The sequence below is a fragment of the Argentina silus genome (assembly GCF_951799395.1).
Source record: "Argentina silus genome assembly, chromosome: 5".
NCBI lineage: Eukaryota > Metazoa > Chordata > Actinopteri > Argentiniformes > Argentinidae > Argentina > Argentina silus.
The window spans coordinates 10,460,989-10,474,651 of NC_139659.1; the positions used below are offsets into that span (position 1 = coordinate 10,460,989).

Below are 13,663 nucleotides of genomic sequence, written 5' to 3' on the forward strand. Positions count from 1 at the left end.
AGATAACCTTATCTCTCTTTCCTTGTTACTGTGTGTGATACAGTATGGTTGTCATTGACATCCTTTCTTCTCTCCTCTTCCCATCTTTGCTCCCTGCAGTGTGGACTGCCATGTGAACAGTTCATCCCAGTCTAGTGAGATCAACTGGTGAGAGGGTGATCTGTCTGCCAGTGTAGAAGGACATGGAGGGAGGGGGAGTTATTGATTTGTTCCTTGGGAATGATTGTTGTTTATGTGGCCCTTATTTGATTACTGACCGATTTCTCTCAGAACCTTCATCACTGAGCTTAGAATGAGTCTGTCAATAAAGCACATGTCCCTGACTGTGGGTGTCTGTCTGTCTGTATGTGTGTGTGTGTGTGTGTGTGTGTGTGTGTGTGTGTGTGTGTGTGTGTGTGTGTGTGTGTGTACTGTGTGCACCAATTTCTCTCAGAACCTTCATCCCTGAGCCTAGAATGAGTCTGTCAATGTCCCAGACTGTGGGTGCCTGTCTGTATGTGTGTGTGTGTGTGTGTGTGTGTGTCTGTCTGTCTGTCTGTCTGTCTGTCTGTCTGTCTGTCTGTCTGTCTGTCTGTCTTTGAGTGTATGTGTATGTGTGATTGACAAACTTGCTGTTTGTTCTGACTCACAGGGATTTGATCTTCTGGGTGGACAGGAAGGTGCCTGTGTGGGCTATACAGGTGAGTCAGAGTGCAGAGGGAGACAGTCAGTCATTTGATTGTTGCAATCCATTAGCTATCTTGGTTTAGTCAGGCATATTTTTCCAGGTGATAGTTATCTCAGTCAGTGTGAAGAATTGGAAATAAAAACACTGAAGAATAAGAGTCACTGAAGAGTACGGGTTAAGAATAAGACATACATGTATTCCCAAATACAACTTCAAACGGTTATGGATATGATACGGCGGACTCTCACATGACCAACTACACAAGTTAACATTACGTTATATCTGACTCCAAAAGCTATTTCATGGTTAATGATGACTGATAATGCTTTGCTCATCCCTGTGTGACAGACAATCGATCATATCAGATCCTAAATTCAATTAAAAATGCCCAAAATGCTATTTTACCATGTCCTCAAGTTAAGATAAAACGGAATGCGAGGAGTTTACGCTCGGGCCGATATCTGAAACTGATGACTCACTCTGTGTGTTGTTATTGATCCATGTGAATATTAGACATTAAATGGGAGAACCTGGTCACGATTATGTTGTGCTGTATTAACAGAACATTTATCTAGTGCACAACATCACATTAATGCACATAGGAAGAATGAGAATAGAGTATCAACAAAATAACCAATTTAACAGTTTCAAAGCTAAACATGACTGTAAGTCTAACCATACGTGTGTCAAGGACAACACGGGAGAGAAGCTCAAAGGACATTTTGCTGTCCTTCTCCTTAAATGTCATTCTCAACAAAAGGACATAGGTATGAGACACATTACAACAAGCTCATTCAAGTGTAAATAGGTATTCAACTTTAAATCAAGGCTGGCACCACCAAAATCCATCTACAAGTGAAGTCATGAGTGTATACTGTGTTTCAGGTGATTGTGGCCATGATCAGTTTCCTGGAGGCCATGCTACTGATGTATCTGAGCTACAAGGTGAGACTGTTAATGCTCACACACACCGAAGCATTTCAGACTGATTATGAATACATTCATGCACAATAACAGTAGGTCAGGGGTTTTAAAGGTTCATGGTTGAGTGACAGTATTGCGGGGGTACTGCAACAGCAGTAGCAAGCCACTTTCACGTCACCCACAGTCTGGGACATCAATAATACATAATTAACATCATTAAGTCATTCTTACAGCGTATTATGAGGTTAAAGGACTTATTGGCTCAATTGAAAAAATTACAGGTTGTATGGATTTCTATGTGGTTAGTCATACTTTAAGAGTGGGTTGGTGTGCAGATATGAACTGTCGGCAGTTGATAAAAGAGAGTGTGTTCGTTTAATTTCAGGGGAATATTTGGGAGCAGATATTCCAGGTGTCGTTCCTCCTGGAGATGCTCAACACTGTTCCCTTCATCATCACGGTAAGACACTGTCTCAAAGACATGGTGAGATCTTTTTTTTGTGCTTCATTTCCTCATTCCTGCCCACAGTTACAGTGTTAATTAATGTTTGACTGGTCTCCTCAGATCTTTTGGCCTCCGATAAGGAACATCTTCATCCCTGTGTTTCTGAACTGCTGGCTGGCCAAGTGTGCCCTGGAGAACATGATCGTGAGTAGAAAGCATGAAGTTCGCCAATTGAACACAGCTAGTATTAGGCTTCTTGTAGTTCTCAGCAGCCTGTTTTGATCTCTGTAGAATGATCTCCACAGAGCAATCCAGAGGACACACTCTGCCATGTTCAACCAGGTCCTCATCCTCATCTGCACTCTGCTCTGCCTCGTCTTCACTGGGTGAGCTGAGCGCCCACCTTTGTTTCTGCTAAACTTGTGGGGATTCTGATAAAAAATAAATAATAAGTTAAGCCAATCAGTCATGCCTCAATAAGACTGAACTAAAACTCTCTTGTTTGTGATTACTCCCCTACAGGACATGTGGGATCCAACACTTGGAGCGAGCAGGGAAGAACCTCTCCCTCTTCAAATCCTTTTATTTCTGCATCGTCACCTTCTCCACCGTGGGCTTTGGCGACGTCACACCCCGTATATGGCCCTCCCAGCTGCTGGTGGTCATCATGATCTGTGTGGCTCTGGTGGTGCTCCCCCTACAGGTAGGAGGCCAGTACAAAACATACTGTACATACAGTACACAGCTGTGCCAGTACTTGCTGTTGGGTTGGCAGGTTCTCAGGCTCAGAAACAACTTAATTGTTTCACCGTCTACTGGCTATGAGTCCAACATTGAAGAGTAGGTAACTGAGCCTTTAAAGCAGAGTGTTAAGAGAGCAGAGTTAAACCCCTCAGAGGATTGAGATGTGACTGTTTCACTCGTTTGAGTCAGTAACCAAATCAAATCAAATCAAATTAAATGTTATTGGTCATGTACATAAGTGAAATGCTTTTTGAATCTAGCTCCTCGTTCAACAACAATCAATAAATCAACAATGCAATATAATAAAGTCATAATAAAGCAATAATAAAGCAATGACAGTCGTCGTGCAGACTAGTAAACCAGACTGTATCTCCCAGTTTGAGGAGCTCATCTACCTGTGGATGGAGAGACAGAAATCTGGAGGGAACTACAGCCGCCACCGTGCCCAGACAGAGAAACACGTGGTGCTGTGTGTGAGCGCGCTCAAGATAGACCTCCTCATGGACTTCCTCAACGAGTTCTATGCCCACCCCAGACTGCAGGTGAAAAACAATACAGGCACGCAAACACACAGCAGGACAATGCAGGTTGTCAACACACATATCCCTGTTGTTGACACAGTGTTGATACAAAACACACACAGGGGGAAATTTCTCTCTGTTCACCTCATTTGGAATCAGACTACATTATTCACAACGTCGAATTAACTGCCAATACTGTGATCCTGTAGGCTTAACGATATAGTGATCTGTTCTGTGATGTGATCTGGTAGGATTACTACGTGGTGATCCTGTGTCCCAGTGAGATGGATCTCCAGGTGCGGAGGATCCTGCAGATCCCGCTGTGGTCCCAAAGGGTGATCTACCTGCAGGGATCCGTTCTCAAGGACCAGGATCTGATGAGGGCCAAGTGAGTGTCGAAAAAAGTGTACAATCAGAACCTCAGCCACACAGTCCTAATAGCTTTACACTCTAATCAGGGACACATAATCCATTCCACACCATACAATTTGGCATGCTTTTATTGTTTGTCTGGTGTTTTGTTTTATCCTCTGTCTCTCTTATAAAGCTAAAGATAAATCTTGTCTTGCCATTCTCTCTCACTGCTCTGATATTCCCTCAGGCCTTAGATTGAATATGTTGCTCAGAGTCGTTCTACGACCCCATTGATCTGAGATGTCTGAGATCATACAGTGATACAGTAACTCTCACCTTGCCCAGTGCTAGTAGGACTGAGGTGATGAATGGAGCCGGTTGCTGTGAGAACAACCCCCGAGGCTCAGTGGGATGATAACATCCAGTTTGATTGAGTCTATGGGGATTATAGACCATTGTAATGTAGATTGTGGGGATCAAGACCATCAGCAGTCTCTTCATTCTTGGATGACTGTTATTACTTTGCTAAAAACAACACATAAGAACAGTCTAGTTATACACGTGAGGGTAAATTATAAACTATAAAAAAGCTCTGTCATGGGCTTTTTGGTAAAGCAAGCTCATATCTTTTGAAAACAGCTCTGTCCGAGAATAGAGAAGTATAAGAGTGGGTGTGTGTTGCGCTAACATCGTTCCTCTGGCTCAGTTACAAACCTCCCACACACTCTCCTCTCCTCTCTTCTCAATGTTTTCACTCTATGCAAATCCAGCAGGGCTCCTCACTCAAGCTGACCATATCTGCATTTCTGTGGTATCCTCATCTGTGTGTTTAGCTATGAGGCACTGTGATTGGGTTAATGGCCAGTCGGCTCCTGTCTGATTGGATCATTTCTCTCTCTCTTGCAGGATGGATGATGCAGAGGCTTGTTTTATTCTGAGCAGTCGGAATGAGGTGGATCGCATGGCTGCAGTAAGAAGCACACAAACAAATCAATAGTTATTCTACAATTATTGATCTGCCATTGATCTGGCTCTGATAGTCAGTTATTGATAATAGGTGACTAATGATACAGTATATTAGTGAAAACAAGTCATATATAGTATAATAAGTAGTTGTTCTTGTCCAGGACCATCAGACCATCCTAAGGGCCTGGGCGGTCAAGGACTTTGCCCCAAACTGCCCCCTCTACGTCCAGATCCTCAAGCCTGAGAACAAGTTCCATGTGAAATTTGCTGGTGAGATCTTCCACTCTCTCTCCTTTAAGATGCCTATTTATTTCATAATCAGTATGAAATACCGCCTCACATTCCACACGTTCAGCACCATGGACAACTCCTGGACCAGCTTAAAGTCAACCATTTTGGCTCTGAACCCCAGTCTTTGTTTCCTCTTTTAGATCATGTGGTGTGTGAGGAGGAGTTCAAGTACGCAATGTTGGCTCTGAACTGTGTGTGTCCAGCCACGTCGACACTGGTCACCCTACTGGTTCACACATCCCGTGGACAGTAAGTGTTGAATCAATTGAGTCCTTTAATTCTGTTGAGGTGCAAAGCTAAAGCTACATTCATGTTTAGAGGCAGGGGATAGATGTATGGATTGTGCCATTGGAACAGTCAAAGAGACATGAATAGCACTGTTTTCAGAGCTATAACTGAGACAGATTCATTTCACGAAGTTCACAACAGGATGTAAACAGCTTTTGTCCAGTTAAAGCTAGTGTGTGCACAGCCACGGTTCTCAACGGAAATTGGATTTTTAGAAGAAAGTGTTCTCTACTACTTCCCTACTGCATTTCACAGCATGAGACTTATGATAATAACACAGGAAAAACACTGGTGGAGTAAATCAATGGATTTTTGCACTGTAGGCAGCCACCACCAGAAATAGAAACAGATCAGAAAACACAGTGCAACCGTCAAACAGACAGTTACTTACTTGCACAAGGTTTTTGAAAATACATTATGTCTAGTATAGATGCTGCCCTAAAGATTAGCATAATGCTGGAGGAAATCAGTGAGGCTTTGCCAAAAGCCATAAGTCATCTTATGTAACTAATTAGCCACTTCAGCTCTTTTGTGACTCTGAGAGTGTGCAGGTGTGTTCTGTTTGCCATTCCTCTCTGTCAGGGGCTTTGTGATCAGGGCGTAATTATAGGAGGTAGACTAATGACAGTAGGCTAATAACAGGATCACTGATAGATGGAGCTGTCACTCACACAGGGAGCGTGTGTGAGATGGTTTTGTTTGCTATGGTGATGTTTAAGACGAGATGGTTTTGCTTGCTATGGTGATGTTTAAGACGAGATGGTTTTGCTTGCTATGGTGATGTTTAAGGCAAGATGGTTTTGCTTGCTATGGTGATGTTTAAGGCAAGATGGTTTTGCTTGCTATGGTGATGTTTAAGGCAAGATGGTTTTGCTTGCTATGGTGATATTTAAGGCGAGATAGTGTTGCTTGCTATGGTGTTGTTTATGGTGATGTTTATGGTGATGTTTATGGTGATGTTTATGGTGATGTTTGGGTCATGAAGTTTTGTTGATGAGGGGTGTGATGGTACTGCTGTGGCGATGTTACAGGGAGGGACAACAGTCTCCGGAGCAGTGGCAGAGGATGTATGGCTGTTGCTCTGGCAACGAGGTCTACCACATCCGGCTGTGTGACAGCAAGTTCTTTGGGGAGTATGACGGGAAGAGCTTCACCTATGCTGCCTTCCATGCTCACAAGAAGTGAGTAGGCCCATGACAGTCCTCAATATCAACTGCAATGTTAGCTAACTCAAGTGAACACAAACACATAAATCGTACCTGGTGGTGAGGGAGTTATTGACATGTGTGTTTGACGTCTCCAGGTACGGTGTGTGTCTGATTGGGGTGAAGCGGGAGGACAACAAGAGCATCCTGCTGAACCCCGGGCCACGCCACATCATGGCCGCCGCTGACACCTGCTACTACATCAACATCACCAAGGAGGAGAATTCCGCCTTCATCTTCAACCAAGAGGAGGGGAAGGGGCGGGCCTGCGGAGGGCTGTACGACGCCCCGTCCCGGCTCCCTGTCCACAGCATCATTGCCAGTATGGGTGAGTCAGCGGAGCGTTCTTTTGAGACAGCGCCCTTTCTCAGCTCTCTTTGTAAAAGGCCACACTGAAATGCCCATTATGCTGGTCAGATTGTAGATCTGGAGATTTAATTCACCCTATATGTTGCTTATTGCTTTTTTACCTGGGTTGGCAGAGGCTCAGAGGGTCACTGTTATGGTGGAGTTTAGATAGATGGAATGCTAACTAAGGTTGAAACGATGATAATCACAGGTACAGTTGCCATGGATCTCCAGCACTCGAGTCCACCTGACAGCTCTGGCTCTAAACTGGCCCCGCCCACGGTTAACGGAACAGGTCGCCGGCCCAGCATCGCCCCTGTCCTGGAGATCGCAGACTCCTCCTCCATCCTCCCATGTGACCTCCTCAGTGACCAATCAGAAGATGACACCACCTTCTCAGAAGACGAGAAAGGGTCCTTTTTTACTGAGTGAGTGAAATATGTGCATGTTTGTTTATTTGAAGAAGTTAAGACAGCACAGTGCATAAAAGTAAAATAAAAGGAGAGCGCACCCTTGTGGATCATGAGTATCAGCCATTATGGAGAGAGATGTGAAATTCTGTTTTCTCAATGTGTTTATATTTTGTGGTATATGATTGTGTTTGCAGGTATGTGAAAGGTTATCCTCCAAACTCCCCCTACATTGGGAGCTCTCCCACCCTGTGCCATCTCTTGCCACAGAAAGCCCCCTTCTGCTGCCTACGGCTCGACCAGGTGAGCAGGACACACACACACACACACGCACACACACACGCACACACACACGCACACACACACGCACACACACACACACACACACACACACACACACACACACACACACACACACACACACACACTCACACACACACACACACACACACACACACACACACACAGAGACACACTCACACTTATGAAGTATTATACATTTGAAATATATATATTGTTCCTGTGTCTACCCAGGGTTGTAAGCACAACAGCTTTGAGGATGCCAAAGCATACGGTTTCAGAAACAAACTTATCATTGTGTCGGCAGAGACGGCAGGGAACGGTCTGTATAACTTTGTGGTGCCTCTCAGAGCCTATTACAGACCCAGGAAAGAGCTCAATCCTATCGTCCTACTGCTAGACAACCCGTGAGTCGTACACACACACACACACACACACACACACACACACACACACACACACACACACACACACACACACACACACACACACACATACACACACACTTTGACATTCCGCAAATGCTGTACTGATGTTAGTCCAGTGTAGTGACTGGGTTACAGGGCTGTGATTCCATTGTCAGTGCCAGTTTATTTCAACAACTTACAGAGGCACAGAGTGTTTTGAGAGACAAAGGAAGAGAAGCACTGCACTCTATAGCCTGAGCAGGTTGCCATAGCAACCTTTTTCCAACCTTTTTTCCTTGAACCAGAATTACATACATGTGAGGCTGTGAGGAGAGTACATCACACCAAAAAAAAACACCAAAAGGCAAAGTGCTGTCGTCAGCAATGATGTGTCCCCTCTGAACCCCCCAGGCATACTCTCAGCCTCATAAACACACATGCACATGCACAAACACAAACACACACACACACATTCAAGCAGCAGTCTCTGCAGCCTTGGGTTGATACTCGATGAGGCATCTCTGCAGATACCTAGAGATGGGGTCTCACAGTGGAGGCTGTGGAGTAATAACCAGACTAAATCACTTTAATTGTGAGTGGGTTACGGAGGGTCCCATCCTTCAGCTCAGAGACAGGTGGTCACGGGGGGGGCAATCACACATTAACCAGGAACCCATGGAGAAACATTGAGCTTGTAAACAACCACTCTCAACATAATACATGTGGGGAAAGCTTCTGGCTGTGCAGGCTTGTGTTCCCGCCCAGGACTAACACACCTGGTCTGGAGAAACAACTGAATAGTTGATGCGGGAATGTTAGTGCTGGGGTGGAAGGAAAGTCTGCACACTCAAACAGAACATCAGGTCTTTCCAGTACTTTTTTTTGTAGGAATGTTTTGTTTATTGTAAAATGAAAGGCTATGAACATGACTATGAATAAATTCATGTTTCCCTTTCCTGTAGACCAGACAACCACTTCCTGGAGGCGATCTGCTGCTTCCCCATGGTGTACTACATGGCCGGGACCATAGACAAGTGGGTGTCCGAGAGCCTGCCGTGTACAGGCGGTTAGATTGGCATTTGCAGAATGTTGTTTTAATTGTGTGTGTGTGTGTGTGTGTGTGTGTGTGTGTGTGTGTGTGTGTGTGTGACAGCCTGGATAGCCTGTTGCAGTGTGGGATTATCTATGCGGATAACTTGGTGGTTGTGGACAAAGAGAGCACCATGAGCGCCAAGGAAGACTACATGGCCGATGCCAAAACTATCGTCAACGTGCAGACCATGTTCAGGTAACAACAGTGTGTGACTTTATGTTTCGTTTAGGAATATAGATTTCACTTTACACAACACTGAGTCTCTTTTTTCTTCCTCCCTTCCCTCCCTCTCTCTCTCTCTCTCTCTCTCTTCTCTCTCTCCCTCTCCCCCACTCTCTCTCTCTCTCCCTCTCTCCAGGCTGTTCCCTAGTCTCAGTATCATCACTGAGCTCACCCACCCATCCAACATGAGGTTCATGCAGTTCAGAGCAAAGGACTGCTACTCGCTGGCTCTCTCCAAACTGGAGAAGGTGAGCGTAACAGCAAGAGAAAGAAGAGGGGATGAGGTGATGGTAAGAGGAAAGGAGGAAAGAAGGGGGGAGACTGTGCTCTAGCCAGCACACAATGTATATGACATATGCAATATGACATATGCAACCCTGTGGACCTCTTAGTGAAACGTGTCATTTTGGATGTTTCCATTTTTAACTGAGCCTGTGTGTGTTGTGCTGGTTCTCTTCCGTTCAGAAGGAGCGTGATAAGGGTTCTAATTTGGCCTTCATGTTCCGCCTGCCCTTTGCCGCTGGGAGAGTGTTCAGTATCAGCATGCTGGATACTCTTCTCTACCAGGTCAGTGGCCACCTTGCTACTAGGCAGTCTCACCTGAGGGAATGGCTGTTCCACCATTCAAATTTTATGGCAACAGTGCCCCCCAGTGTTCACCTTTACTCATTTCATAATGATATCACTTGACCATCAACACAGGAAAGTTGCTTTTAGTAAATGAATCACATAATGTTGTTGTTCATTATTACATAATTCATTCAGTTACTGTTTCTCTGTCAGTCTTTTGTGAAGGACTACATGATCATCATAGCCAGACTGCTCCTGGGGCTGGACACCACGCCTGGCTCGGGCTACCTCTGCGCTGTGAGTGTGTGTGTGTGTGTGTGTGTGTGTGTGTGTGTGTGTGTGTGTGTGTGTGTGTGTGTGTGTGTGTGTGTGTGTGTGTGTGTGTGTGTGTGTAAGGTACAGTGTCCTATAGCTAGAGCCACCAAATCCGTCTAAATATCCTATGACATGTTGTGACAGATGAAGGTGACAGAAGAGGATCTGTGGATCAGGACTTATGGTCGACTGTTCCAGAAGCTGTGCTCTTCCAGCGCTGAGATTCCAATCGGGATTTACAGAACAGAAGCCCATATCTTCTCCACCTCTGACGTGAGTCATGAATCACTGGGCAGAAAGTTAGGCACAGTCACTCATAGGGGAGTATCATTAGTACTTGAGTGAAGAAACCCTGCATTCTGGGGCTTATAGTTACCTGTTACCATGGGAACTGAGGTACAGTACTATACAGTATGACATTGCAAATAATAATAATAATGTTGACCCTGCATTCTGGGGCTTATAAGTTACCTGTTGCCATGGGTACTGTCTATGTCCAGTCTCAGGTGTCCGTCAGCGCTGATGAGTGTGAGGACACCAGGGAGAGGGGAGAGGAATCCAGAGGCAGTGACCAATCAGAGCACCCGCTGCTAAGGAAGAAGAGCATGCAGTGGGCGAGGTGTCTGAGTAAGAAGGCCGTGAAGCGGCCAGTTCCCGTCCGTGACCCCTCCCGAGACCACGCGCAGCGCATGGCGCAGCAGCGCCTCAGCCTGTACCGTCGCTCAGAGCGGGAGGAGCTCTCGGAACTGGTCAGGAACCGGATGAAACACCTGGGACTGCCCACCTCTGGCTATGGTGAGCTCAAACTACCCTCTCTCTTTTTATACACTACTGACTATTGTTATACACTATCCATTATCGCTATAGAATGATAACAGCATGGCAATACTGCATGCCTGGCTGTACAGTAGTAGTACACACTATCACCACTTCCCTGAATGGCCCACTCCTCATGCACATAAAATATTTTTTTAAAAGCAGGAGCAAAAATTTACATTTATTGGAAATAAACACACAGCAGGCTAAAACAGGCAAAGAGCTAAAATGGAGCTAAAATGCTAAAACGAGGATTAAAAGTTCACAACTAAAGGAGCATAGACAAACAAACAAACAACCACTCCCTTCTCAAACCTTGTCTCTCTGTTTCAGCAGCCTCGCCACTGCAAAATGCTAGATTGCCAGGTAAAGTACTGTAGTCAGACGTGCGTGCATTCAATCAGCGATCTTTAATCAACTGAACTCAAGTTCCTCAGGCCCACAGGTGGCAGCATAATCACATACATTCTAAAACAAATCACATAAATATCTCTCCAGCAAAATAAAAAATATTCTGTCACAATATTTTGTTTAATTAGGTTAATTTGTGGGAGGGGCTTACAATTAACCTGATAGCTCATAAAACACAATGAACAGAATGAATTGGTTAGGATTCAATGATGAAAATAGATCATATATGGCATGAATATGATGAATGCACTAAATAGTAGGATTCTAGAAATAAAATAAAAAAACATTCTCAAAATTAAAAACATATCTTTTAGGGTGAAGATCACTTCTTCAAACTGATGCTATCATCATCAACATTGATTTTCTCTGTCAACTTCTGTTGCTGTTACTGACTGACCTTCCCCTGTCTCTTCTCTCCTCCCCTGTCTCTGTATGTGCTCTTGCCCTCTCTGCCTGTCTGTCTGTCTGTCTGTCTGTCTGTCTGCCTGTCTGTCTGTCTGTCTGTAGAGGATGTGGCTAATTTGACAGCCAGTGATGTGATGAACAGAGTAAACCTGGGTTATTTACAAGGTAAATGCTGATATTCTGACATTTCTATGAGCCTGCCCTGCCCATCCCTGGCACTGGTTAATCTCTGTCTCTGTTTCAGATGAGATGAACGACCATCAGAATTCACTGTCCTATGTCCTCATCAACCCCTCCCCTGACACTAGACTGGAACTTAATGATGTTGTGTAGGTACCAGTTACTGGCTGTGTGTGTGTGTGTGTGTGTGTGTGTGTGTGTGTGTGTGTGTGTGTGTGTGTGTGTGTGTGTGTGTGTGTGTGTGTGTGTGTGTGTGTGTGTGTGTGTGTGTGTGTGTGTACACTTCCCTGGTCTCATCTCCTTCCCTGCCCGTTCTCTCCTGCAGGTACCTGATCCGCTCTGACCCCCTGGCCCATGTTCCAGAGGAGCCTCCAGTGCAGAGGAGCAATGTGGGAGGGAGGCAAGAGTCCAGGGATGACACCCAACTCTGATACTGGACTAACCTGCTCTGATACAAACCTGCTCTGAAAAGATCCTTGTCCCATAAGTTCTGGTCTGATAGGACACCTCATGGTTCTGGTCTGTCAGCATCTTGGTTTACCTGAAGAGTGCCTACTTGACCCATGCCTTTGACATAAGAGTATGTACTTTTTAAAGCCTTCTTAGTGAGGTTACAGAAGGGCCATATTAAAGCTCAGGTTTGAGCTAAAATGTATTTGTGAACAGTTACATGGGGATTTAAGGGATTTAACCTGTTTGAGCAAACAAGCGCACAGTTGCTCTAGATATGGCTTCAGAACAGACTTTAAGTTTTCAGTGAAGGTCAAGTCATAAGGAAGTGTGGAAGCCTTTGATAGAGACACACTATGGGGTCTGATGGTACCACTAAAGGACTGGAGACCCAAGAGACAATTCCTCAAGAGGCTGACCTGTTTCTCATGGTTTGAATCTCAATTTATGATAATAGTTTATCTTTTTTCTTTATTTTTTTTGCATTAGAGCTAAATTGAATTTCCAGTAGGATAGGATTGATGTATTACAATTCAATTGACAAAGCTTATTGTTGGGTTATGTTTAGGCTGAACCACTGCAATTGTGCTTTATTCAATTGTATAAACGTCCAGCTAACTTAACTTATTATGATTATTTCAGTGTTCTTTTGGTGTTATGAAAATGTCAAAACATAAATTAAAGTAGATAAAGTTGTAGATTAGACACTGTTTCTGCACTAGACTGACAATACAACCCTTTAAACCTACACCATGCCATTTCAACTCACTATTGTGCCAAAAACTCTATTTTAACATGTATTCATGAATAATACAAAATGTATTTAATAACACTTCCAGACGAGAACTTATTGAGAAGACTTTGGATTAAGCAGTTTTCTGAACCATGTTTATTTTTAATAATGTTAGGAATGATGATAAAGTAGGTGGGAATAATATGGTGATGGTGACACATAGCCCTCCAATTAGTTAATGGAGCTTCCGGCCAATTGCTTATTCTGTCCTTCCATTTCTGAGCCTATAGAGGGCAGACAACAGAACCAAGGAATGAAACAGAACCAGGAAATAGTGCCATACCCTGAAAAGCCCCTTGCTCAGGTAATTTGATCGCTACTCAACATCATTACTTTTTCAGATCAACATTTCAGTCACAGGGTGACACAGTAAAAACACATTAACAATAGTATACTCAGTTTTAAAACATTGATAACAGTTGTCCAAATTTGTTGTCAGAAGAAACAATTGTCAGCATCACTGACTTTAATTAACATTTTGAAATGAACTGTAAATGGCACAAAGTTTTTAATTGTTTCATACTGTATATGAAGTCTG

At 44.2% G+C, this 13,663-nt stretch overlaps 1 protein-coding gene across 1 annotated transcript in view; it reads left to right on the plus strand.

The window, feature by feature from the left end:
* Positions 1-12,313, plus strand: part of kcnt1a (potassium sodium-activated channel subfamily T member 1a) — a gene marked incomplete at both ends in the record, with an annotated part of 21,875 nt that extends 9,562 nt beyond the window's left edge. The window contains 27 exons of the mRNA XM_083670009.1: positions 100-147; positions 632-680; positions 1,553-1,612; positions 1,977-2,051; positions 2,157-2,240; positions 2,328-2,422; positions 2,559-2,739; positions 3,158-3,322; positions 3,553-3,689; positions 4,562-4,625; positions 4,783-4,891; positions 5,053-5,161; positions 6,232-6,381; positions 6,504-6,733; positions 6,965-7,181; positions 7,361-7,466; positions 7,698-7,870; positions 8,833-8,904; positions 9,024-9,158; positions 9,322-9,433; positions 9,651-9,752; positions 9,969-10,052; positions 10,215-10,343; positions 10,571-10,865; positions 11,805-11,867; positions 11,947-12,031; positions 12,208-12,313. Coding sequence (XP_083526135.1) covers positions 100-147; positions 632-680; positions 1,553-1,612; positions 1,977-2,051; positions 2,157-2,240; positions 2,328-2,422; positions 2,559-2,739; positions 3,158-3,322; positions 3,553-3,689; positions 4,562-4,625; positions 4,783-4,891; positions 5,053-5,161; positions 6,232-6,381; positions 6,504-6,733; positions 6,965-7,181; positions 7,361-7,466; positions 7,698-7,870; positions 8,833-8,904; positions 9,024-9,158; positions 9,322-9,433; positions 9,651-9,752; positions 9,969-10,052; positions 10,215-10,343; positions 10,571-10,865; positions 11,805-11,867; positions 11,947-12,031; positions 12,208-12,313 — 3,235 coding nt within the window. The remainder of the gene's footprint in view (positions 1-99; positions 148-631; positions 681-1,552; positions 1,613-1,976; positions 2,052-2,156; positions 2,241-2,327; positions 2,423-2,558; positions 2,740-3,157; positions 3,323-3,552; positions 3,690-4,561; positions 4,626-4,782; positions 4,892-5,052; positions 5,162-6,231; positions 6,382-6,503; positions 6,734-6,964; positions 7,182-7,360; positions 7,467-7,697; positions 7,871-8,832; positions 8,905-9,023; positions 9,159-9,321; positions 9,434-9,650; positions 9,753-9,968; positions 10,053-10,214; positions 10,344-10,570; positions 10,866-11,804; positions 11,868-11,946; positions 12,032-12,207) is intronic.
* Positions 12,314-13,663: the final 1,350 nt, after the last annotated feature.